We start from the raw sequence: 25,415 nt of genomic DNA, 5'->3' as shown, positions 1-25,415 counted from the left end.
CAAGCAGGGCCCATCATTATTAACATTGCATTCCATCCTTCCTCCGGGGAGCTCAAGGTGACCCATTAAAGGGCTGGCCCATTTTTGCTCTCACAACAAACCCACAGAGACAGGTTAAGCAGAGAACTAGTGACTGGATCAAAGTTACTCCACAAGCTGCACACTGAAAGCAGATTTGGACCCAGATCTCCCTGATCCAGGAGCCACTACCCACACTGCCTCTCTAGGAACGAGATCATAATTGTTCCTCATTTCCACATTTACGGACACAAGACTGAAAGCGATTTGCCCAAGGCATCGATTGAAATAATAACTGAGAAATAATAACTTGAGCTTTGCGTTCCATGATTTACATCCAACACTCTTTGCACTGAAACATGCCAGCTTTCAAATCAATTTTGCTTCCCTGTCCCCATCAGTTTGTAAAAAGTTCTGTGGACTGGGCCAAGAGGGAGAGAAAAGCAAATGGGTAATGGCAACAGCGGACGCGGGTGGCGCTGTGGGTAAAAGCCTCAGCGCCTAGGGCTTGCCGATCGAAAGGTCGGCGGTTCGAATCCCCGCGGCGGGGTGCGCTCCAGTTGTTCGGTCCCAGCGCCTGCCAACCTAGCAGTTCGAAAACACCCTCGGGTGCAAGTAGATAAATAGGGACCGCTTACTGGTGGGAAGGTAAACGGCATTTCCGTGTGCGGCTCTGGCTCGCCAGAGCAGCGATGTCACGCTGGCCACGTGACCCGGAAGTGTCTCCGGACAGCGCTGGTCCCCGGCCTCTTGAGTGAGATGGGCGCACAACCCTAGAGTCTGTCAAGACTGGCCCGTACGGGCAGGGGTACCTTTACCTTAATGGCAACAGCGGTGAGGAAGAGGTGGGTGAACTAAGAGAAGGGGCCTCACTGAGAACATTTTGCCACCTCTGTTCCAGGCAATTAATTGATCATTATTCCACAGAGGGCTCTGACAATTACTATTCTACATCCTTTCCTTCCTCTCTGCTTCCAGAGATGGGGGGGGGGCAGGGGAAAGGAAAAGTTGAATTATTCAAGTGCAAGTCCTCATGCTAACAGCATGACTGTTTGGGATACAACCCATTATATAGTCCCACGTTAGTTCTATCTTAGTTGTGAAAAACGTTTTTTGTGGGGGGCAGGGAGGATGTGGCATATCAACATTCTCATTATAACTCACTACACTGACAAATCAATTAAGCCTGCCAGGGCCGGATTTAGGTTTGATGAGACCCTAAGCTACTGAATGTAATGGGGTCCTTTATATGTTCACCTGTCCTTTGTCAACAACAAATTGTCACTGTTTTTTGTGTTGAATATATGGTAATTTATGGACCTAATAGGTATCTAAAGCCATTTGCACATAACAAGATATGTATTTTATCGAGGTAATTGTTGAACTGAAATACAATTTAGAAGTATATTAATAGTGAAATTGGGGGGGGGGGCTCCCAAGAGAGTGGGGCCCTAAGCTATAGCTTGTTTAGCTTATACGTAAATCCAGCACTGAAGCCTGCTTTCAGAGCAATCCGAAAATGAGATTCCATCAACACTTCAACATTTTTGCAAAATGGTTATTATTAATCCAAGAAAAATGACCACATTCAAAATAAATGTTTTTGGTTGGTTCATTATTATTATTATTTTACAAAATTACACTGAATTGGTCAAAAATTGACCCAAAGTCATATAAATATATCCTTTAAGAGTTCTAGTATCTGTTCCTTGGAAGTGAAAGGCAGGTAGCTAAAAACTGCCATAAAAACAAACATTCAATCAGGACAGCCAAGAAAGTTTACTATCATGCTCATATAAAATAGAATACATGTTTGTGCTATTGTGGCTGACCTTCATCTTGACTATTGCATAGACAGCCCCCTTCAGGAGGGTTTGAGGTGGGAGGGGTTCATTGTTAAATAAAATCCAGGAGCAGGCAGGTTTTTGCATATACCATTGGTATGCAGCCTCGTTTTCTGTTTATGTAGGTTCTAGTTAGAAGGCAGGCTTGCTCATATATTCTTCCATTGTCTGCAACAAAGAACAATTAAGCTATTAACTCAGTTATTAAAATTACGCATAGACGATAATGTGACAGCAAGGAAATTGCTTCGGTACCAAGAGGTGCTTTGTAAATGATGAACATCTAGAGCACTGCAGCTAATTTGCGAAGCTAATTGGAGATCATTAACAGAATTTGTATGAATACTTGCATAAGTAGACTAATTCCCCTCTCCAGCTTAGTTTCCTAGCCAGGTGGGCTGTCCATCAAGCCAAGGGTTCAAAAATCACAGGGAGGTGTATTTGGCCCAGTTAAGTGTTGCTCGATCCGTTTACAATAGTCTAATCTAGTTCCATCTTTTTTCAGCTGCTTGTACTAAAGTCCTAAGTCATTTTTTCCTATATAATAAAAAACATCCAAAACTCCATGTATGTGTGAGATATCTATCTATTTGGGAGGAGTTATATATAAATAAATCCTAAAACCCTAAAGCAGGGGTCCCCAAACTAAGGCCCGCGGGCCAGTTAAGACCCAAGGGACCCATTTATCCGGCCCGAGGCGACCCCCGCTGCCGCCGCCCGCTTAGCGGCGTGGCGCTGCGCGGCTTCCCACTTCCGGGTCAGAGGAGCACTGGAAATAGCTTGTGCGCATGTGCATTATTTGTGCATGCGCAAGCATTATTTCCAGTGCACATCTGGGTCAGAGGAGGCCCATGTGCACAAGCTATTTCCGGTGCTTCTCTGACCCAGAAGTGCGCCGGAAATAGCATGTGCGCACGGGTATAGGCACGCACTCCCCCGCCCTCCGCGTGATCGGCACTGGAGACACCAGCCCAAGGCGCGGTAAGTTTGCTGACCCCTGCCCTGAAGTGTGTCTGAGACCCATTTTACTGTCCTATGTGCTACATTTACATTGATTCCCACCACACAGGGCTGAATCGCACAGAAGACATTTCCCCCATGAGGCATCCTGAGTTTCTTTGGATACATGCCCTCAGGGATAAATGTGACACACTATCCATAGAGTCATGGATACAGTTCCCACCAACTCCTGGTATCATGTTGGCTGAGGGTTCAAAGATATCCCAGTCCAAGAGACGGGCATTTTGCCCAACCAAAATGATCAAACAGATGCAGCAACCAACCTAAGGAAAGCTTACACAATTTGGGACTTTTGTATAAAAGTATCCATGGTTTTCCCCCTCCCTGTCTCGTAACACCAGAACTCATGGAGGTCCAATGAATATGGCTGCCAGCAGAAAGTACAGTCAAACCTTAGTTGTCGAACATAATCCGTTCCAGAAGACCATTCAACTTCCGAAACGTTTGACAACCGAGGATCAAAGGGCGGTCGTCAAAGTCAATCAAGAAAAAAGAAGAAAACTCCCCGGAAGCCATTCAGCTTCCAAAAATCATTCGAAAACCAGAACAGTTACTTCTGGGTTTTCAGCGTTTGGGAGCTGAAACGTATGGTACGGTAAGAGAGGCCTTCAGGAACCAAGGTTTGACCGCACTTCTTCACCCAGGTCATACCTATGCTATGGAATTTGCTCCCAACTAGAGGAAGTGATGAGGGACATGGGTGGCGCTGTGGATTAAACCACAGAGCCTGGGACTTGCCAATCAGAAGGTCAGCGGTTCGAATCCCCACCACGGGGTGAGCTCCCGTTGCTCGGTCCCTGCTCCTGCCAACCTAGCAGTTCAAAAGCACGTCAAAGTGCAAGTAGATAAATAGGTACCGCTCCGGCGGGAAGGTAAACGGTGTTTCCATGTGCTGCTCTGGTTCACCAAAATCGGCTTAGTCGTGCTGGCCACATGACCCTGAAGCTGTACGCCGGCTCCCTCAGCCAATAAAGCGAGATGAGCGCCACAACTCCAGAGTCGGCCATGACTGGACCTAATGGTCAGGGGTCCCTTTACCTTTAGAGGAAGTGATGACCACCAACTTGGATGGCTTTTTTTTAGAAGCATTAGACAAACTCATGGTGGATAAGGGCTATCAGTGGCTACAAAGGTAGCTGGATATGCTCTACTGCTTCCAGAGGCAGTATGCTTCTGAATACCAGTTGCTGAAAACCATAGAAGGGGTGAATGTTGTGGCACTCAGGTTTCGTTTGCAGGCCTTCCACAGGCATCTGGCTGGCTACTGTGCAAACAGAATACTGGACTAGATGGCCCACTGGCCTGATCCCACAGGTGGTTCTTACATTTTTATGTCCCAGGATTACACATTTAGATCCCTTTTTACTTCCATCCACACAAAATGCATTGCCTGGGAAGGCCAGCCACTCTGATGGGCAGGAACTTTAGTGTGTGAACAGGTCCTTAGGAATTAGTAATATGTTCTGGATTGTGCTCTCTCTGCCTATTTTGCACAGCCAGCAGTTGCAATTACCACAGCTAGCTTATTCCAGTGATATTCACTCTATGGCACATGAATACCGCTGGCTTATTGTCTATAACCAGCTTGACCAGAGCAAAGGTGCCAAAAACATCTCCCTTAGCATTAATTTATTCATGGCACTTTCCGTTCATGTCCGCCATATCTGACTTTCAAAGAAGGAGCAGCACTCCCACAAGGCTTTTGAATAACAGGCCCTATTCCAGGCATAGGCAAACTCGGCCTTCCAGATGTTTTGGGACTACAACTCCCTAGCTAACAGGACCGGTGGTCAGGGATGATGGGAATTGCAGTCCCAAAACATCTGGAGGGCCGAGTTTGCCTATGCCTCCCCTACTGTCTTTCAAAGGGGGATTTACCGCAAGGTCTGTTTTTGGCCCAAAACTGGGGTTGCCGCAGACAGCTCTGCTGGTTTTGAAGCTAGCAGGCAGACCATTTATGCTTCCGCTTTGCTGCGCAAAATAAATCAATAAAAATAGCCAAGCACTTTTTAGACACTAAAAGGGCTGAAATGAACATTCCATCAAGGATTCAGCAAACGGTGTAACTGATGGTCACTTTTTCTATAAGAAAAAACAACCAACACAAAGAGCTTCTGAATAGTTCGAGCCAGGGTTTATAGAATGCCAAATGCGGGTGGGAAATCACACAGCAACAGTCATCTATTTGCCCACCAGTCTGCTATTTATAATTTGCAAGAGTTAAGCTGCTACTTACACCAGAATACCAAAGGACATTTACTTAAGAATAAGTCCACTGAACTCCATGAGATTTCTCAGTGAACATGGATAAAATAGGCTGTAAAACACGCACCTCCTAATGCTCTTTGACTTTTGACTTAGACAGCAGAACATTTATTAGCAAATAAAATCAAGCACATTATTGGAAGGTTTACGTCATTTGTACCTGCACCAGGGGGGGGGGGGGGAATCAAGTTTACACTGTATGAATGAATATTTACAGTGAAGATTGTTTAAATCGGTTTTCACCAACCTAGTTTCTTCCAGGTGTTAGACTACATTGTGCATCATCCCTAACCATTGGTCACACTGGCTGGGACAGATGGGAGTGGGGGAGTCCAACAACGTCTGGAGGAACCAGGTTAGGAAAGGCTGTTTTTAGGATATTATATTTTAATGGGGGTTTTGTTTGTTTGTATCTTTGTACATTTTTGTGGTCTGCCTTGTTCCATTCACCTGGCATTTGTAGACTTCATTTGGTTGTGACCTACAGCCCAAGCAATAAAACTTGAGCCAAACTGGGCATCAAGAGTAAAAATAAAATAACAAGAGAGGGAGAGAAACCTGGATTTAGCTTCTCTCATACCTCTCTTACCTCTTCTTACCTCTTGTAACATATCAGCATCTTCTATAGCTTTCACTGCAGATTTTTTGGAAGTCTCTTGAATTTCCCCTCCCATCAGAAACTCATCAAGAATAAAGTACGCCTTTTCAAAATTGAAAATAATATCCAGTTCACACACCTGGTAAGGATTGCAGAGAGAAATATTCAGGCACACTTATTATGGCATTGAGTGTGGTTATGTGCACAGCCTCATCAAAAACCTGTTCTGTGTGTGCACCCTGGTGGCAGGCAGAGAACAATGGAGACACAGGACTGAAAGCATTAAGGAGGTTTCAACATGATAATATTTCAAAGGTGAGGCAGCATCCCTTGATGCTTGCATTATTCTTCAATCAGTTTTGTTGTAGGGTTAAATCAGGGTTTCCCAAACATGGGTCCCCAGCTGTTGTTGGACTACAACTCCCATCATCCCTAGCTGGCAGGACCAGTGGTCAGGGATGATGGGAACTGTAATCCAAAACAGCTGAAGACTCAAGTTTGGGAAACCCTGGGTTAGACGAAAACAATGCCATACCTATATATTAAACTGACTTCATCATACTCTGGCACCTCAGGCATTGCAATGCTCCAAAAATGCCTGGTGCATTTATTCAGTTAGATTTCCCAGAACGGTTTACCCCATTGATGGCCCAAACTGATTTTCAAGCTCCTCTGCCACTCACTAAGTGACTTCTATCCCACATCCCCTCCATGGTACTCAAAGTGGCATCCAGTGGTACCCTGGTTGTCAAACTTAATCCGTTCCAGGATTCCCTTCGTCTCCCGGAACCATTTGAAAACCAAGGCTCGGCTTCCAATTGGCTGCAGGAGGCTTCCTGCACTCAATCAGAAGCCGCAGAACCCATGTCGGATGTTCGGCTTCAGAAAAATGTTCGCAAACTGGAAGACTCACTTCTGGTGTTGCAGTACTTGGGGGCCAATTTGTTCAGGAGCCAAGCTATTCAACAACCAAGGTACCACTGTACATGGTTTGCCCTCGCTTTCCAACTCATATACCTGTGGGCTGAGAGACAGTGACTGGCTCAAAATCATCTCATGAGCTGAGTTGGGGTTTGAAGCCTAGTTTCCCAGGTCCTGGTATTGTATTTTAACCACTACACCACAGAGGCTCTTTAAGTACTGGGTGAGGAGAAGCTATTGCAGGGGAAGACAGCCAAACTATTGTAGACGGGCATGGACGATACCATGCAAAAGCAGTTGTGGGGTGTCATAGTCATCATGTACTAAACAAAGTGCACCCTGTGCACGAAAGCCAGAATTAATTTTTACTCCAAAACTCACTGTTGTGCATGTGTATAAAGGTAAAGGTAAAGGTACCCCTGCCCGTACGGGCCAGTCTTGACAGACTCTAGGGTTGTGCGCTCATCTCACTCTAGAGGCCGGGGGCCAGCGCTGTCCGCAGACACTTTCGGGTCACGTGGCCAGCGTGACAAGCTGCATCTGGCGAGCCAGCACAGCACACGGAACGCCGTTTACCTTCCCGCTAGTAATCGGTCCCTATTTATTTACTTGCACCCAGGGGTGCTTTCGAACTGCTAGGTTGGCAGGCGCTGGGACCGAATGACGGGAGCGCACCCTGCCGTGGGGATTCGAACTGCCGACCTTTCAATCGGCAAGTCCTAGGCGCTGAGGCTTTTACCCACAGCGCCACCCGCGTCCCTTTTTGTTGTGCATGTGTACCTGATTTTTTTTTTTTAAGTGTCGTATTTATTAGCGCTCACCATTTTTTCTGTGACACATTTGTCTTTCTTGGCGATTTCCAAGTTGTTTTAGCATTTCCACTAATCATGTCTTCCAATTAAAAACAGCTTCACCCAGCCCCAGATGTCACAGCGTGAACTTTCCTCAGTTGACCATTTATCTCCATTTATGCTCTCCGCTGTTTTTGCTCTCTCCTCCTGCTCTGACTTTTATAAAGGCTTAGCCTTATTTGTACGTGGAGGACCAGAGAGGAAAATAATCAGCCTACAGACAGGCAATAGCGGGGGGGAGGGGCAAACAGCCCTGGAGGTGGCTTTGCAGTACCAGAAAGCTGGAGTGGGATGTTTCTCAGCTGTTGGCGGATTTTATTACTGCAAAAGAGGCGGTCTGTGGAATGAAAGATCCTTCCTAATTAACAGGAGCCTCTCACTATTTATGCATTAAATTATTGTGTGGATTTCTCTCCCACCTTTCTCAATGAAACGGAAAAGTGAGTTCCAATATAAAGGCACAATGAAACTGTAGAAAGCTCCAATGCAGCCCTACATTAAAAGCCCTGCAGTAGTCAATGCTCTAGAGATTACCAGAGCACAGATAACTGTGACCAGGTTGTCTCTGTCCAAGAAAAACAGCAGGTTGAGAATCACTGGGCTTCCTATGCTTCAGACTTACCGTATTTTTCGCCCTATAGGACGCACTTTTTCCCCTCCAAAAATGAAGGGGAAATTTGTGTGCGTCCTATGGGGCGAATGCAGCCTTTCACTGAAGCCTGGAGAGCGAGAGGGGTCGGTCTCCAGGCTTCAGGAGAGCCCCACCGCCAGCCCCACAAGCTCGGGGGATAGCGGGGAGGTGCAGCGCGCCATCCTGCTGTCTCCCAACGTGGTTTGGAGGCTGACGGCGGGGAGACCCGTGCTTCCTATGGGCCGGTGCGTCCTATAGGGCGAAAAATACGGTAATCTTTTAGGGAAGGCAAAGAGGACCTGTGGCCCTCCAGAGGTTGTGGTGGTTGTTTTCATAGGAAAGTTTTCCCCCCAAATAACTCTTTTCAGTTGAAACAGAGTATCTTTACAGAAAATGGCCCAAACCTGTTATTCTAAAAACAAAACACAAACAAACCTTGCAGGGAATTTAGAGTTATTTCTGTGGACAGAAGACACAACAGACAACACTCAACAAATATCTGACAAGGAAAACAAGCGGAGCCAGGTGTTTCTGGGGAAAACCTAGTAAACTTACATTGCCAAAATATCTATCCAGTAGCTCTACATAACGATGGACAACTTCTAGGGTCAAGAGTTCGTTATCCTGCTCTTCAACTGCACAGCAGAAATATAAACTAGCGTACCTGAAATTTAAAAATATGAAAATATATTGAGACCTATCAGCATTAATATTCACGCTCTTTACACGGTCAGTTACCCTGAAATATTTTTTCCCCCGGTTGCTTTTTCACATAATGAGACAATTTATCTCAAAAGCAAGGAGAATAGCCCTTAATTAATTAGGCCTTTCATATAAATCCATCTGACTTCCTTGCCAGCACTAATGAAAATGACAGGATGAATATCATTTCAGATATGCAAACGTGGGCAGTTTTGGGTGCAATAATCAGAAGTAATGATAATGGAATCGGAAATAAAAGCTTGCTTTTTATCACATAAATCTCTCACAGCTCTGCATCTGATGCTATTATAATTGTGTTCCTTTTTGTTACGCTTTCATACAGGCCAGGTATTATATCTTCTCCTTTTCTCAAAGGCACAGGTGGAAGGGAGTAATGGTCACTGTGCATATAGATGCTGGGGTGCAACTTGCCCACACAGCCTCATGACTGTTCTCACCAGTGCTTTGTTTTCCTGGGGGGGGGGGATGCAGGGGTACGCAAACCCCTAAACATTTTGTGAATCAAAGTTTGGCCTCATTGTGGGCAGTATTTCAATATGAGTAGGGAAATGAGAGTACCCCTAAACATTTTTTTTTGCGGGGGGAGGGGAGCTCTGCTCCTCACACATCTTTTCTATGACCTTAAGCCTGGATACAGACAACAGCTGTTGAAAGAACTGAAGGCTGTGTCACAGAAAAACATTTCCCCCTTGTTACAAGCACTGACGTACGGATTTTCTATCCCGTTATAGGAGGGAAGGGGAACATTTTTTAATTCAAGGGCCACATTGCCTCATGGGGGTGGGCCTTCTGAGGGCCACATGTCAGTGGTGGGTGTGGCAAAAGTAGGAAAGGCCGGACAACACTACTCTCTATTTTCCATTCTGCAAGCAAGAGTGATCACGGTTCAAGGACACATTCCAGCCAGGCAGAATAGCTAGAGGAAGGTGCCCAGCAGGGTCAGTGAGGGATGCAGCCTGGGCCAAGTCCTGACGGTAGGGCAGAGAGGCTAGAGAGCTGATTTGGCCCTGGGCCTATTGTCCACCCTGCTGCATTACACAATACAGACACAAAACCTTTATACGTTTTTGTAGTGCTCCATACTGAGGACCAAACTCCAAATTATATTAAATATGTCCTTTTCCTTGTGGGTCTGGTTTTCCCTTTCAAAATAGCATATGGAGGAGGGGTGTTCATGGATCAGGTCCATTTAGGAGTGCGTTTAACTTGTCTTTTTCTGCACAATCACCCTGACAAATTCAACCACCACCCCCCATCCCACTGCTGGAGAATAAACACCAGAGAATAAACAACAGTTTCCTCAGTCTTCATCCCACCCCCAACCCCCGAATTAGAAAGGGAAACACAAGCAACACAGGGCAAAAAACTGTGTTTACCAAAAACCTGTTACTTTGGCCCTAACATATGAAGGGGATTGATCTGTTTTATAGCCACAAGCAACAATGGTCTTATATCGCCTTCAAGGTTTCGCCAAGCTATGATCTTCCAAACGTTCTTTCACACACTATGTTCAGAAAGGCAGCTTCAGAAAGTTTGAACATTTCTGTACTTTCCTTTAAAACTGGGACAGCCTCCAGCATTCAGAAATACCCAGTGGAACAATACAGAAGAAGATCAATGCACTGGCATCCCATGAAAATCATTGCGAGTCCAGCACTTAATGGCAACTCTTGATGTCCATTCATTTAAAAGGCACATCAGTAGATTTTATTATCTCAGGGAGGTGCTCTCCATGTTCATTCCTCATCTCAAATGCTGGCTCCAATTAAGTGATGTAAAGCAGGAGGGGGGGGGACCCGAGGCCCGGGTGCAAAATGTGGCCTTTTTTAAAATCTGGCCCTTGGGACCCCCTCCCTGGGTCATCCTGCCAGAGGATGTCAATGCACCTCCTCTAGCCAAATTATTTGGCTCCAGCTTCAATTTCCTGTTTAATACTTCATTCCCTTGATGCATCTGCCACCCCCACTATCTTGAATAATGCTCCTTAAAATTAGAACTATAACTGGGATGCAGCCCTCCAGACCTCTTTCTCTGGCCCTTAGGACTCTTCTCTCCCAAACCACACGCCTCCCCAGCCCTACTTTGCACCCTCAAGTGTTTCTGCATGGCTGGAATGTGTCCTTGAAATCCCGATTGTGCCTTTTGCTTGCCTGGGTGCAGGACAGAGGTGTGTGAGAGTTTGCATAGAAACTAGCCTAACATATTTACATTTATTGCTCCATTATCAACTTCTGCCTCTGGTCCCATCCATTGGCATGCAGCCCCCCAGAAGGTTGCCCAGAATGGACAGTGGCTTCTGGGCTGAAAAATATCCCCCCCCCCCCCAGTGTAAAACCTTAATCATTTGATATAAACAAGCATGCCATGTTTCTTATGACAGGAATTAGTGGAATTCACTGGGCACAGGCTTCCTTCAAGAGATCATGCCTGCTGCCTTCTTTCTTTTTCTTTCCTACTAGTGGTAAGTACTACAGACATTTTGAATGGTGTTCCTCTTGTTTGTCAGTTCACTCCGCCAACGCAAACTAGATTGATTTTGTTTTGTTGTTACTTTGTGCTGCTTCCATGTGAAGCGACATGCTTTGTGTAAAAAGCCAACTTGTAAAACTACTCACACCTTTTGTAAACAAGCTTGAGGTCTTTCCAGTCAACAAAACTGCTCATTTTCTGGTTGCGAGACAAAATAATCTGCACAATTTCTCGGGTGATCTTTTTCTTCTCTTTTTCAGGCAGTGTAATAAACCATTTCTGGAGTCTTAATTTCCCTTGCCGGCTGAAGAGCAGTATAAACTGCATCTAGAGTAAAGAAAACCATTTGGGGTAATATTGAGACAAAGACCAACACAACTTGCATTAAGGAAACTGCATTTGAGTGAAAATATCTGCCCTGTTATCAAGGAAAACACTTAAAGTTCAGGAAATGATGAATAATAATGGTTTCAAGAGAACCTAGGGTTGCCCTGGGCTGGTTGACGTGTAATGCTAAATCATAGCAGAGATTGCGTACTTTAACCAAACGCAACTAGCTGTCTTCCTGAACTTTTAAACAAGCAATTGTCATGTGTTGTGCAAGTTCAGCTACATTTGGTTGCTTCCAGTCAGGGCCATGTCAGTAGTCCTTCAAAAGATCTTCAGCTTATCGTTTTCCCATGTAACCAACTGTGCTGTTTTTTTTATACAGGCTGTAGGCGAAGATCCTGCAATGGCCTTATTTATCAGGTTCATGCCTGCAGTAACCAAACACCACTATAAAAGAACAGAAAAACAATGCATACCTGTGACTGCTGAACACACCTATCTGGATAAACCCAAATACCCCCAATGCAAACACTGCAGTTATCAAAAGATGACGTCAGATTTTGAACAGGATTGTTCAGAACACACCTCAGTCAGAGTGGGGTGGGCCACCTAAAGTTGCAGGATTCGAGATTTCATTGAATGCATTTTATTTAATATACATTTAGCACTACGGACGGTGCCACTTTCTTCTCCAAGAGCAACATATCTTGCATGACTTCCCAAGTCATGACCCAGCATAATTATGTACAAAAAAACAGCAAATATTTTGTATCTGTTAATCCCTTTTCTGCTTGCAAAAAGGTCTGTGTGTTATACATTGGGATTGTCCACTTACCAAAACACTTTGGAGTTAAGTTGATTGTGACTGGCTCAAGGTCATGCAATAGGTTTCATGGCTAAGCGGAGACACTGGCTGCTACATGACATTAACCAGGAATGGGAACCTGTGGCCCTCTGTCAGACTGCAACTTACATTTGCTCGCCAACACAGTCAATGGCAATGATGGGAGTTGTTGTCCAACAACAACAGCTGGAGGATCATAGGTTCCCCATCCCTAATGTAGATTTTATTCCAAGAATGGGAAACTCTTCCAACCTGGCAGGCTGGATCCTTATCTCCACAAGCTCTGTGGGCCACCCATCAATCACCAAATGTCCTTATGACGGCAGGTGACAACAAACCTTTTGAAATGTGTTTCCATGCGGTTTATATTGAAGTGAAGGCTGTAAGTTTACCTGTCTCCCACTCTGTATCACATACAACACCAGGGACAAGACAAGTGGGTGTAGTTTATGGAAATAACCAAGTGGGCCAAGTCTAATAATGACAAAGGTCACAATCTGCTCCAAGATTGTGAGGAACGGCTAAGGGAGCTGGGCATGTTTAGCCTGGAGAAGAGGAGGTTAAGGGGTGATATGATAGCCATGTTCAAATATATAAAAGGATGACACATAGAGGAGGGAGAAAGGTTGTTTTCTGCTGCTCCAGAGAAGCAGACACGGAGCAAGAAAGAAGATTCCACCTAAACATTAGGAAGAACTTCCTGACAGTAAGAGCTGTTCGACAGTGGAATTTGCTGCCAAGGAGTGTGGTGGAGTCTCCTTCTTTGGAGGTCTTTAAGCAGAGGCTTGACAACCATATGTCAAGAGTGCTCTGATGGTGTTTCCTGCTTGGCAGGGGGTTGGACTCGATGGCCCTTGTGGTCTCTTCCAACTCTATGATTCTATGATTCTAAAATGAACAAAGCACATGACTTGAGATTTTCTCAGCTTTTCAGAAAGACAGACAGAATTACTGTAGGTACATATAACAGGAAGCCCATCTGAAGAGGGTGTGCTCACTTCCTGCTTCCTGATCTACTGCAGATACCCATAAATCCCTGTCTATCTTCCGCTCAGTCCCGAGTTCAAAGACACCAGTAGCATAGGCCTCAAGAGTTCTTGGCGGTCTTCAGTTTGTATTGTGCCGCCGAGCAAAAGTTTCTGTTGATTTAAAGAACTGAGTCACTTTGGGTTCAGTGACATCTCGTCCGTTCGACAATATTTCTCAGCCTGAGGCGATCGATGCGTGGTCCAAGAGGAAAGGTTCAAAGCAGCTAACAAGAGAACACAGTGTGCTTTCCTGTTCCCTCTCCTAGCGTGCATCACAGTGACATAATTAAAAGGGAGATACAAGTGGCTTAATTAAGTAACAGTCGTCAAAATTAATTTGGGCTCCTGGCTCTCAGTCAGATTGCTCATCCAGCTACACAGGATACTTCACCTTGCGTCTCTGAAACAGAAGTAACGCTATCTGCTTGCAATATGCTGTGTATATGAAAGGTGGGTGGTGAGAGGAGGAAGAGAGCATAAGAGACACTTGTTGCCATGGGAGACACACAGCAGCTACTTATAGTAAAGCCACCAGGGCAGCAAAAAATTCAAGGTTTTTGTTGTTGCTGTTAACACTATTTTTTTCTCCAGATCATTTCACATTATTAGTACAAGCAGCACATCAGCAAGCTCTAAAGGCAGGACTAGAATTTTGTTATCCCTGCTACGCGACAAGTTATTTTTATATTTTTCCAGCCCCACATTCAGCAGCGTAAGATTTTCAGAAGCATTCCATCTGCTGGGGGAAGTGGCCAGCCTTAGAATGATCGCCAACATTCTGACTTTGTAGGTTGAAGTGAAAGAGTCAATAGCTATGGAAACCCTCCTAGAGCATAGGGTCAAGACCAGCAGTCATGGCAAGAGAAGAAGAAGGAGGCCTGAATAGGTCAGTGGAACGGTGACAAGGGCAGCAAGAACCAGTGCACTTATCCTCAAAATCCCCCTTGCATATTAATTTAAGAAACTGTATTAATGCCTGAAGAGGGCTTGGAAGCCATGTGTTGTAATGAGAATGCACTACAGTGAGCCTCTCCTGGGAGGGGAAGAGAACGAAAGCTTCCATCTGGGATTTGTAACAAGCATCAGTTTTCCATTATGTCCAAACAAAGGAAACTTCCATTTTCACAGGCAACAGTTGTTAACAAGCCAGGATATCACTCCAGGAGCAAACTGTGGTTTCCTGGTTTCCTACTTAAACACAGGCTTTCCTACTTAGACACAGCAAAGAAGCGTTTCAGTTAAACACATTTTAAACTTTGTATGAGAACTTGTGTTGGCCAAAACGGAACTCCACTGCGCCATCTGGTGTCACAGTGTTATAATGCATATAAAAAGCCTTTTCTTTACCAATCTAGCCGAGTCCATAGTTTGCGCAAACCACGGTTTCCTGCATTTGTTTGTAGTTTTTGTGCTTTTGTCCAAACTGCAAGTGGAAGTCTCAGCTCTTCTCCCCCTTGTATGTAAAAGGGGGGGGGGGGACAGGAAAGTCTGAAGCTCACCACAGCATGTTCTTATAACAACAACATCAGAGTTGATCTTTATGTCTGAATGAAGCTTAAATCAGGACAACACACACCAAAGCAGGGGCTTAAGGAAATAGCAAGAAGGGAGTGAAGAGGCAAAGGAAACTGGCATACCTATATCAGAGAGATATAGGTTTGCCAGGCTCACAGCTTTGAAGAATCTTGATCTACAGGAGTGTGCTCACATCAGCGCCTTAGAGCACAGTGGAGATGTGTGCGTTTTTAGTGTGTTTCACAGTTTCCCCTACCCAGCTGCTCAAATCAGTGCAACTTCGCTAGTGTCAGATTAGTTTTCGTTAGTGCTGACAGTGGGGATTGTCTGACGTTACACACAACTGTTCACACCTTAGCTAGAGATGCATTTGGAACAGCTCATAAGGACCCCAATCAGCATGAAGCCAAATTGAGAAGCAACGTATCAGATAGTAAGGTAAAGGGTAAAGGTACCCCTGCCCATTCGGGCCAGTCTTGCCAGACTCTAGGGTTGTGCGCTCATCTCACTCTAGAGGCCGGGAGCCAGCGCTGTCCGCAGACACTTCCGGGTCACGTGGCCAGCATGACAAGCTGCATCTGGTGAGCCAGTGCAGCACACGGAACGCCGTTTACCTTCCCGCTGGTAAGCGGTCCCTATTTATCTACTTCCACCCGGAGGTGCTTTCGAACTGCTAGGTTGGCAGGCGCTGGGACCGAACGACGGGAGCGCACCCCGCCGCGGGGATTCAAACCGCCCACCATGCGATCGGCAAGTCCTAGGCGCTGAGGTTTTACCCACAGCGCCACCTGCGTCCCTGTATCAGATAGTATTTTATATCAAAGTGCAAGATACATATGCAGCATTGTGAACATGGATTTAAAACCCAGCGCTAGAAACACAGTGAGTGCAAAATAAATCCTTCAAAACAACTGGTTCCTGAAATTCATTCTGATTGCGCAGATAAAATATAACAGATAGAGTTCTACAGGATGCGTTGTTAGTGTGTGGAAACAGATAAGATCCAAGGATACCCAGGCATGCACCTCCAGACGGTAGAGGCATCAGGCATCAGGCACCATTTTAGCTCCTGGGTATTTTCACTTGTTAACAAGTGGCCGATAACCAGGTGCAAAATGCTCCTGGCGCCTGGCAAATTTGGGGGTGTAATGTTCTGCACCCCCTCCATGAAAGTCTCTAGGTCTAAATGTATGTAAAATAAGCCATATTTCTTAAAGGCCTCCACTGTGCCTTCATTTCCCAACAGAGACACAACTTTGGGTGAGCACCTGGAACCCTCTGGATTCCGGCTACCGCTTCACATATATCATATTTGCTTTTTTAAAAAGCTCTTGCCTACCTGCAAAGTCTGACCTTCCTCTCCTACCCAACCCACCTTCACTGGCTGATCTGGTGCATAATTTGGGCCTCCTCAAAAAGAGCCAGGCTCAGTAACAGAATAATTTTTTTATTAGATAATGTTTCCATGACAGAGTGGAGGACAAGCAATGGAGAAGAGCACAACATTCCCGTGGAAACTGGGTACACGCAAGGGGAATCAACAGCTGGGATATAGCAAGGCATGTGGCTCCCTTCCAGGGAAGGTCATGCTAAATGCTGCAAAACCCTTGAGAAAAGCAAAGAAGCCATTTGGCTGGCAGCAAAACCTCACACAGGGCCCAGGGACGAGGGGGGACTGTATGTCGTCTGCATCGACAGGAAGACAGAAGTTAGCAAAGCAAAATCAAGAACAACAGGCAAATGAACATATGCTTTGATATATTAGAGGGGTTTTAAAATAAAAGAGCCATAATGATCCAAGTACACAGTAAATTCAGATAATAAATTGTTCCTGATAACAGAGGATCAGATCATTGCAACTACATTATATACAGACTGCCATTGCTGTATCGCACTACCTAGCAGGAACTGTTTTATTCAACAGGGTTAAGCTGTCCTTCCATCTCTCCTGCTGCCACACATACACCTTTCCCCCCCCTATTACGGTATGTTCCTGTTCTGTAATCTCTTCTGCAGAGATTGCATGTACCCTGGAGCTAAAGGGCCATGTCTTCTTGTCAATCTAAATTTATTTGAATAATCAAAGGGCAGGCAGCTGGTATGTAAAAGAGCAAACAACTACCTAATATAAAACTGTGAATTATCAAGCAGGCAGACCAAAAGGGTTTTCTCCAGCCTTTCCCTAAATGAAATTTATATTAAGACAAATCTCCATGTTCTGTACCACTGACTACCTGGTGCTGTGAGCAAACAGGACGAGGAGGAGGCCTGATTTTTCTCCTCTCCTTGGTTGACTAAGGTCTGAGGATGGAGCCTGATACAAAAAGACACTTCTACACAGTGTTGGTGGACTACAACTTCCATCATCCATAGCTGGCAAGACCAGTGGTCAGGGATGATGGGAGTTGTAGTCCAACAACAGCTGGGGATCCAAGTTTGAGAAACACTGGAAAAACAGAGATGGGCGACCAAAATAACCGTGAGGCTGGAACTGCTTGTGAGGAAACGTTTGGAGGTTTTTTTTGGGGGGGGGGGAATATTAGTTTAGGGGTGGGGAAAATGAGAGTAAGGGCAACTATGAATGACATGTATACATTATGAACAGTTTGGAGAAAATTAAACTATGCACATTACTCCCACATGATGCAGGGATGGCTCTATAGACAAAAGAATAAGGATACCTGTGGCTATCTGTGGCCACAATAACTATATTCTGTTTCCACTGTCATAGGCAGCATGCCTCTGAATATCAGAATTTCTCATCACGGGACAATGCGGGAGTGCTTGTGAGCTTCCCACAGGTCAGCCACTGTGAGAACAGGATGCTGGACTAGATAGGTCATTGGTCTGATCCTGCAAGGTTCTTCTGATGTTCTTATAACCGTGAGGATATAAACATTGCTTAACCAACAACCTGATCCTATGCATGCTTCCTTGGCACCAAGTTCCCAATAAGTTCAATGGTTCTCACTCTCAAGTGGAAATACAGTGGTACCTCTGGTTGCAGATGGGGTCCATTCAGGAGGTCCGGTCAGATCCCAAGGTTGCCGCAACCTGAGGGTCTATCATTTCTGTGCATGCACGCATGGCAAAACCCGGTAAAATACTTCCAGGTTTGCTGAGTGTGCATCCCGAAGTTTACGTAACCAGAGGGTTACGTAAAGGGAGGTTTGACTGTAAATCTCTTGACACATCTCTCCAGAAAATGTCTGGGATTGCTTTAGTCTCCCCTGAGGCTTGCCTTTCCAAAAAGAGTCAATGCTCTATAAGGCAACATGCGCATTTTGATTTATTTTACTTTAATAAAAGTTTACGTGTCTGTAAAATTTCAACGTCCACATTAGAACAAAACCTTTATTAGGATGAGCTAAGTGTCACAAAATAGCCTGCAAGCTTTGGGGTTCGCCAGAACTTTTCATCAGGCTAGATCAGGGGTGGGGAAGTTTTCTTTGACCTACCTCATATGCCAACCTTGACAGGGGGACAGGACAACCCACCTGTCAACCACTTGGCATTGTTATGAGGTCACCTGAGAGGGTTTGCCCCACCCACCTGTCAAAATCCCTTGTGAGAGATTCCCAAGCATCTGTCAGCCAGCTGGCTGCCAGGCGCATGGGAACCACAGTGCAGGAGGCCCCATGCCTGGCACTTTGGGAAGTGCTGAGCATAGGGCTGGCAAAGTGCTTCATTCTCCCCTCCCTGTCACTCCCATCTTGTCACTCCTTCTTAAAATCTACCCAGATGCAGACATGGATAGCTTGACTAAAACCAACCACATTTTTCTCACTCCTAACCTTTGCATTCTGTCAACATCTAGCCAGATCAAGAGTTCTATTAAAAAACACACAAAGCCACCCAAAACTTGAAAGCTTTCACACTATTTTGGTGACATTTTGGTTGCCCTAATATAATAATAATAATAATAATAATAATAATAATAATAATAATAATAATTATTTATTATTTACACCCCACCCATCTGGCTGGGTTTCCTCAGACACTCTGGGCGGCTTCCAACAAAAGATTAAAAATACATTAAAACATCAGTCATTAAAAACTCCCCTAAACAAGGCATCCTTCAGATGTCTTCTAAACATCTGATAGTTGTTTATTTCTTTGACATCTTATGGGAGGGCGTTCCACATGGTAGGCGCCACTGCCAAGAAGGCCCTCTGCCTGGTTCCCTGTAACTTCACTTCTCACAGTGAGGGAACCGCCAGAAGGCCCTTGGCGCTGGACCTCAGTGTCCGGGTTGAACAATGGGGGTGGAGACGCTCCTTCAGGTATACTGAAGCTATATAGACTTTGTGAGTCTTCCCTACAGACCAACATGACCACCTTTCTTCTTCTATATGTTTGTAAAGTTTCACACAGTTGTTTGGAAGCTTTCAATCTGAGTCATCAATAGTTTCAAGTGAGTGGGGTTTTTTTGAAAATGTTTTGTTTTGATGTTTTATGCAACAACCAGTGATCAGCAAAGTCTTAGGAAACTTTCTTACAAGTTCACTTTCCTCAAAGCATTGTGCTACGTTGCCCAGAGATAAGCAGGTGAAATGAGAAATCCATGTGTTTGAACTGGACCTGGAAGGCCTGGGTTCAAATATTAGCTTAGGTATGGAGTCGCTCAAGAAATATGTGCTTCTCGGAGGAGAGTACACATTTACGACAGGAAAACACAAAGGCTGCTGTTTTTGACAAAAACCCCATGCAGTGCTTCTTTTCTTTTAAATATTTTTTAGGGGATACTCTCATTTTGACTCAAGAAAAATCACCATTTTATAGTTCAAATCGGGGAAAATAATGACAGTAAATGGACAAGAGTACAAATATTCACAAAATGTTTAGGGTATGTGTCCCCCTGCGTCCCCCCCAGAAAAAAAAGCACTGGCCCCATGCCCTCTCTATGACACTGATTGATTGATTGATTGATTGATTGATTGCATTGCATTGCATTTATACCCCCTTGCCCCACCCCTAATGAGCTCAAGGAGGCACACATGGCTCACCCTTCTGCAGTTATTTCCCACAACAGCCCTGTGTGAGCCAGTGTGGTGTAGTGATTAAGAGCTGTAGTCACGTAATCTGGGGAACCGGGTTCGCGTCTCTGCTCCTCCACATGCAGCTGCTGAGTGACCTTGGGCCAGTCACACTTCTGTGAAGTCTCTCAGCCCCACTCACCTCACAGAGTGTTTGTTGTGGGGGAGGAAGGGAAAGGAGAATGTTAGCCGCTTTGAGACTCCTGAAGGGGAGTGAAAGGTGGGATATCAAATCCAAACTCTTCTTCTTCTTCTGTGAGGTAAGCAAGGCTGAGAGGCTGTGACCGGCCCAAGGTCACCCAGTGAGCTTCATAATTAAGTGGGGATTTGAACCCTGGTCTCCCAGGTCCTAAGGACACGGGTGGGCTGTGGGTTTAACCACAGAGCCTAGGACTTACTTGCCGATCAGAAGGTCGGCGGTTCAAATCCCCGCGACGGGGTGAGCTCCCGTTGCTTGGTCCCTGCTCCTGCCCACCTAGCAGTTCGAAAACACGTCAAAGTGCAAGTAGATAAATAGGTACCGCTCTGGCAGGAAGGTAAACGGCCTTTCCGTGCGCTGCTCTGGTTCACCAGAAGCGGCTTAGTCATGCTGGCCACATGACCTGGAAGCTGTACGTCAGCTCCCTCGGCCTATAAAGCGAGATGAGCACCACAACCCCAGAGTCGGTCACGACTGGACCTAATGGTCAGGGTCCCTTTACCTTTACCTCCCAGGTCCTAGTCTGGCAGTCTAATCACTCTGCCACACTAGCTCTCCATGCCATAAAACACATCATAAAATGTAGCCCATGTCCCGATTTTATCACACAATGCTTTGCCCCACATCTTTGGCAGCTACTTAAGGACGGGGAACATTTAGAACGCAACTAATGGGATAAGCAGGGTTGATGCATACAGAAAATAAATATATGGTTCTTTGTAAATCCTCCCCTCTAGCCTCAGCTAACCCGTCACAGATTCTGGAGTCACACTGGACTTCTGGAACACCCAGTGGCAAAGAGTTTAAACACAACCCTGGGTGATTCCCGGCAGTAGGAAAGGTAGAAGCAGCTTAGTGAGGCAGGATGGTGTCTTCCTCCCCACACAAATTGCATCAACAACCACTGCTATCTGATTTACATCCAAGGTCTGCAGAGTTTTGGGCCATGGGGCACAGCTGGAAACCTAAGAAACTGTCATGGACACCAGAAAAATACCCATTTCACAGAAGAACAAATGGATGATGCTTAGACCGTCCCACACACACTTGAAAAAGCAACAAGAAACATACCTATACATGCCCCCCAAACAAAACCCCACAAGGACCAAACAGCCAAGTGTCCCCCCAACCAAACCACACAAAAGCCAAAAACTGGGAGAGACACCACTTTGGGACTTCAGGCCTACATGTAACAGCAGAGAGGGCCCATTGTTCAGTGGTGAAACACACAGAAGGTCCTGAGTTCAATTGCTGACATCTCCAAGTAGAGAGATACTGCTGCTTGAGGCCTTGTAGAGCTGCTGCCAATCGGTACCCACCAGGGATGGAGAAGCTGTGGCCCTCAAGAACTTGTTGGACTACTTCTCCACTCAGCCCCATCAACAGCAGAGCTGATGGTCAGGGATAAGGAGTCCAGCAACATCTGGAAGGACAGATGTATAGAGCAGGCCTAGGCAAACTCGGCCCTTCAGATGGGACTACAACTCCCATAATCCCTAGCTAGCAGGACCAGTGGTCAAAGATGATGGGAATTGTAGTCCCAAAACATCTGGAGTGTCGAGTTTGCCTAGCCCTGGTATAGAGTATTCCCAGCTGTTGTTGGACTACAAGTCCCATCATCCCCAGCTGGCAGGACCAGTGGTCAGGGATGATGGGAGTTGTAGTTCAACAACAAGTTTGAGAAGCACTGAGCTAGATGAACAAATGATCTGGCTTGCTATCAGGCAGCTTCGCAGCCAGAGGAAAGTGATTGCCTTGTCTCCCTAACCGTGAGAGAGGAAAAAGTAGGAAGCTGCCGTATTCTGGCTGGCTGTTAGCATTCCATGATTTCAGACTGGGGGTCAGACCAGGAGATGGGACCTGGGGCCTTCTATACACACAGCAGGTGTTCTACGACTGAAGAGAAGTACATGGATTAAATCTCTTGGAAAGCCATCACCAGGCTGCTGATTTAGAAAAGCAAATAAGTTGGCTCCACCCAGCCTCCCGTTGATTTGGTATTTTAGATAAAACTACTCACATTACCATTAATTGAAGGGCCTGTTTGAACTACACAAAGCAAAGTCAATATGAAAAGGGAGAGGGAGAGAGGCAAGTGAAACCACATGCAAATCGAGGGTCAAAATCCACCTGACAATAAGCCTCCAAAGGAAATGTACTACACATAGCAGTGAAGTAGATAGGCCAAGGGGTCACCCATTAAGAATGGAACCAGGAGGAACCTGATTTCAGCTCAGGAATGTCGTCAGGCACCCTAAACTCTTGGCCACCTCATTCGTTGCTCAACAGATTAGCTCTTTTACTTGAGCAGTATTAATGCATTGGCCCAGTTCTGCCCGCCAACCTTCGCAGACAAAATGGATTTTAGTTTTAGCGGATAACTAAACCACATCTGCTCAGAAGGCAGACCCAGGTAAGTGGAATTAGGGTTGCATCTGGAATCAGAGGATCGCCACAGAGGTCCAGACTTTGAAGGATCCCCTCTGCGGGTTAAGTGCAGGCCACAGCATACCACAAGCAGAAGCTCAGAGTGAATGAGGAGCCACCACACCAAGGTGCATGCAAATCAGACAGGTGTAGATGTCTCGAGCCAGTGAGACAAGCCACACGGCACCACTGTCAGAAAACTCTTTGAGGTTGTGAGGCATTTCTAGCTAGAAGAAGGTTCCTTTCTGACCTGTGATGATTTCCCAGACCCAGATAGTGAAATAAGACCTTCCCAATTAACCCCACTCCCAACCAGGGAAGTTTTATTGCAATAAATTCCTGTATCTTTATATAGCAGTTTCTAGTGTCCCAAAGTACAAAGGGAATAAAATAACCCACCCAAACCTTAGCTGGAGGGGGGGGGGAGAAACCCTTTGCTAACTTTTTTTCTAACATAGGTGTGGCATTCCCCTGCATGATAGACAGAAACCTGTCAGGTACAGCTTTCACCATCCCTGTACAGTGGTGCCTCGGGTTACATACGCTTCAGGTTACAGATGCTTCAGGTTACAGACTCCACTAACCCAGAAATAGTACCTCAGGTTAAGAACTTTGCTTCAGGGTGAGAACAGAAATCGTGCTCCACCTGCGCAGCGGCAGTGGGAGACCCCATTAGTGGTGCTTCAGGTTAAGAACAGTTTCAGGTTAAGAACGGACCTCTGGAACGAATTAAGTTCTTAACCCAAGGCACCACTGTACATTCAAAGCTGAAGGGGGGACTGCCCCAATGGAAACCTGCCTATTACACAGCTGTTAAAAGCTGGCAGCCCTAGCCTGATATACCCCTTGCACAACTTCCAAGTGGCACTTGATTGTTTTAGTTCTTTGGGGCAAGTTTAAACCAGGTTTCGTTCCCCTATTGTTGACAGCGCTCCAGGTGATTTATTTAAGGGACACGGGTGGCGCTGTGGGTTAAACCACAGAGCCTAGGACTTGCCAATCAGAAGCTTGGTGGTTCGAATCCCTGCAACAGGGTGAGCTCCTGTTGCTCGGTCCCTGCTCCTGCCAACCTAGCAGTTTGAAAGCATGTCCAAGTGCAAGTAGATAAATAGGTACCGCTCCAGCGGGAAGGTAAACGGCGTTTCCGTGCGCTGCTCTGGTTCTCCAGAAGCGGCTTAGTCATGCTGGTCACATGACTCGGAAGCTGTACACCGGCTCCCTTGGCCCATAAAGTGAGATGAGCGCTGCAACCCCAGAGTCAGTCAAGTCAGTCAAGACTGGACCTAATGGTCAGGGGTCTCTTTACCTTGTGTTGACCACTGCTCCAGCAAAGTTTGTTCCCAACATCCCTCCATCGAATTGAGTGGAAGGGAATGGGGGCTGGGCTTGAACACAGAAACTGGGTGCGGTGGTCCCGGTTCCTACAGCACTTGGCTCTTATTTCCCCGCCCCCTTGACCCTGAACCAGCAACAGGTGGGGGAAGATATGCGCCACCCAACTCCTGCCCTCTCCTCTCTTGCAATGTCAAAAGGGGAGAGAGAGCGCGTTCAATACCCGCGCAAGGGAAAAAACGCGGAAAGGGGGGGGGTCGATTAACTCTATAATAGCCGGTTCAAGCCCAGAAAGAGAGAAAAGCCCCCTGGGCAACCGATCGACCCATCAACTCCTGCAAACTTTGCGTCCTGTTGCCGTTTCCTTGCAAAAAAAAAGGAGCAGGAAAAGGCCAGCAGGTGTTCTGTGCGCTTTTCAAGGGCGAGCCTTGCCCGACCTGCCTCTCTCCTGCGCGGAGGCTGCTTCACCTGGCGCCAGCAGGTAGTTCCTCCTCCCGGCTCCCCGGAGCCTCGGAGCTGTGTCAGCCCAACCAACCCCGCGCTCCCCCTCGGGGGTACTCACCATGGCTGCCAGAGAGCCGCTCCCCACCCCGGGTGGCTCCAAGCCCCGTGCCCTGTGCGGGTCTTCCCCCCTCCCCCCCGCAGGCACAGGTGAACTCCCAGCCGCTCGCCCTGCTTTCCCATAATGCCCTAAACTGAAAGTTATTAACTCCTCCCCACCCCACTCCTCCTCCTCCCGGGTCACTCCGGCAACAGCCCCAGGGGCGGGTTGGAGAGGTCGCTTTGCACCGAGTGAGTTTCGCGGGGAGAGGATCTCTCCACCCCTTACTTGGGGACTGGCGCTCTCTAAGCGGAAAGATAAGAGTCTCCGGAGAGTTTTCCTCCTACCTGAGCGATGCTTCTGTTCTCGAGCGCTTTGCAGGAGAACAGAAGAAGCAAAAGGTTGGGTCTCGGCCCCGAGGAGACTGCAATCGTGCGTTCTACTTGTCTCCTTTGGGGAGAAAGTTATAGGAAAAGAAGCAGCGGTAACGAAGAGATGGAAAACATAAGTACAGTATCTCCCAATTGTTCCGAGTCATATTGGTCCACATAGCTCATTGTTTTCTACAGGGCTCTCCAGGGTTTCAGACAGGGGCATCTCCCAAACAGGGATTCCAACTTAAATAAAAATATTGTGCATGTAAGCCCTGCCTCGCATAATCTTTTTTTTTTTTTTAATTATTTATTTGGTTTTTCAGATTGAAATTTTACAGTCACATATACAACATAAAAACTAGATTCCAAGGAATCTCTTGGACTTCCCTCCTCCCCTTTGTGGATCCTACTGTTACTCATTTCCTCCTGCATCTTTTATAATAATCCAG

General features: G+C 46.2%; 1 protein-coding gene across 1 annotated transcript; it reads right to left on the bottom strand.

The window, feature by feature from the left end:
• Positions 1–1,562: 1,562 nt before the first annotated feature.
• On the bottom strand, positions 1,563–24,736 carry AP1S3 (adaptor related protein complex 1 subunit sigma 3). Its single transcript, XM_083443055.1, has 5 exons — positions 24,614–24,736; positions 11,489–11,667; positions 8,704–8,812; positions 5,747–5,884; positions 1,563–2,030 (listed from the first exon to the last, which is right to left on the bottom strand). The coding sequence occupies exons 1-5, from the start codon at positions 24,614–24,616 to the stop codon at positions 1,995–1,997; spliced, it is 465 nt and encodes a 154-aa protein (XP_083299181.1). The 5' UTR covers positions 24,617–24,736; the 3' UTR covers positions 1,563–1,994.
• Positions 24,737–25,415: the final 679 nt, after the last annotated feature.

The sequence above is a fragment of the Podarcis tiliguerta genome (genome assembly GCF_965153285.1).
Source record: "Podarcis tiliguerta genome assembly, chromosome: 5".
In the NCBI taxonomy this organism is placed as follows: Eukaryota; Metazoa; Chordata; class Lepidosauria; order Squamata; family Lacertidae; genus Podarcis; species Podarcis tiliguerta.
This window is presented reverse-complemented; position numbering and strand designations above follow the sequence as displayed.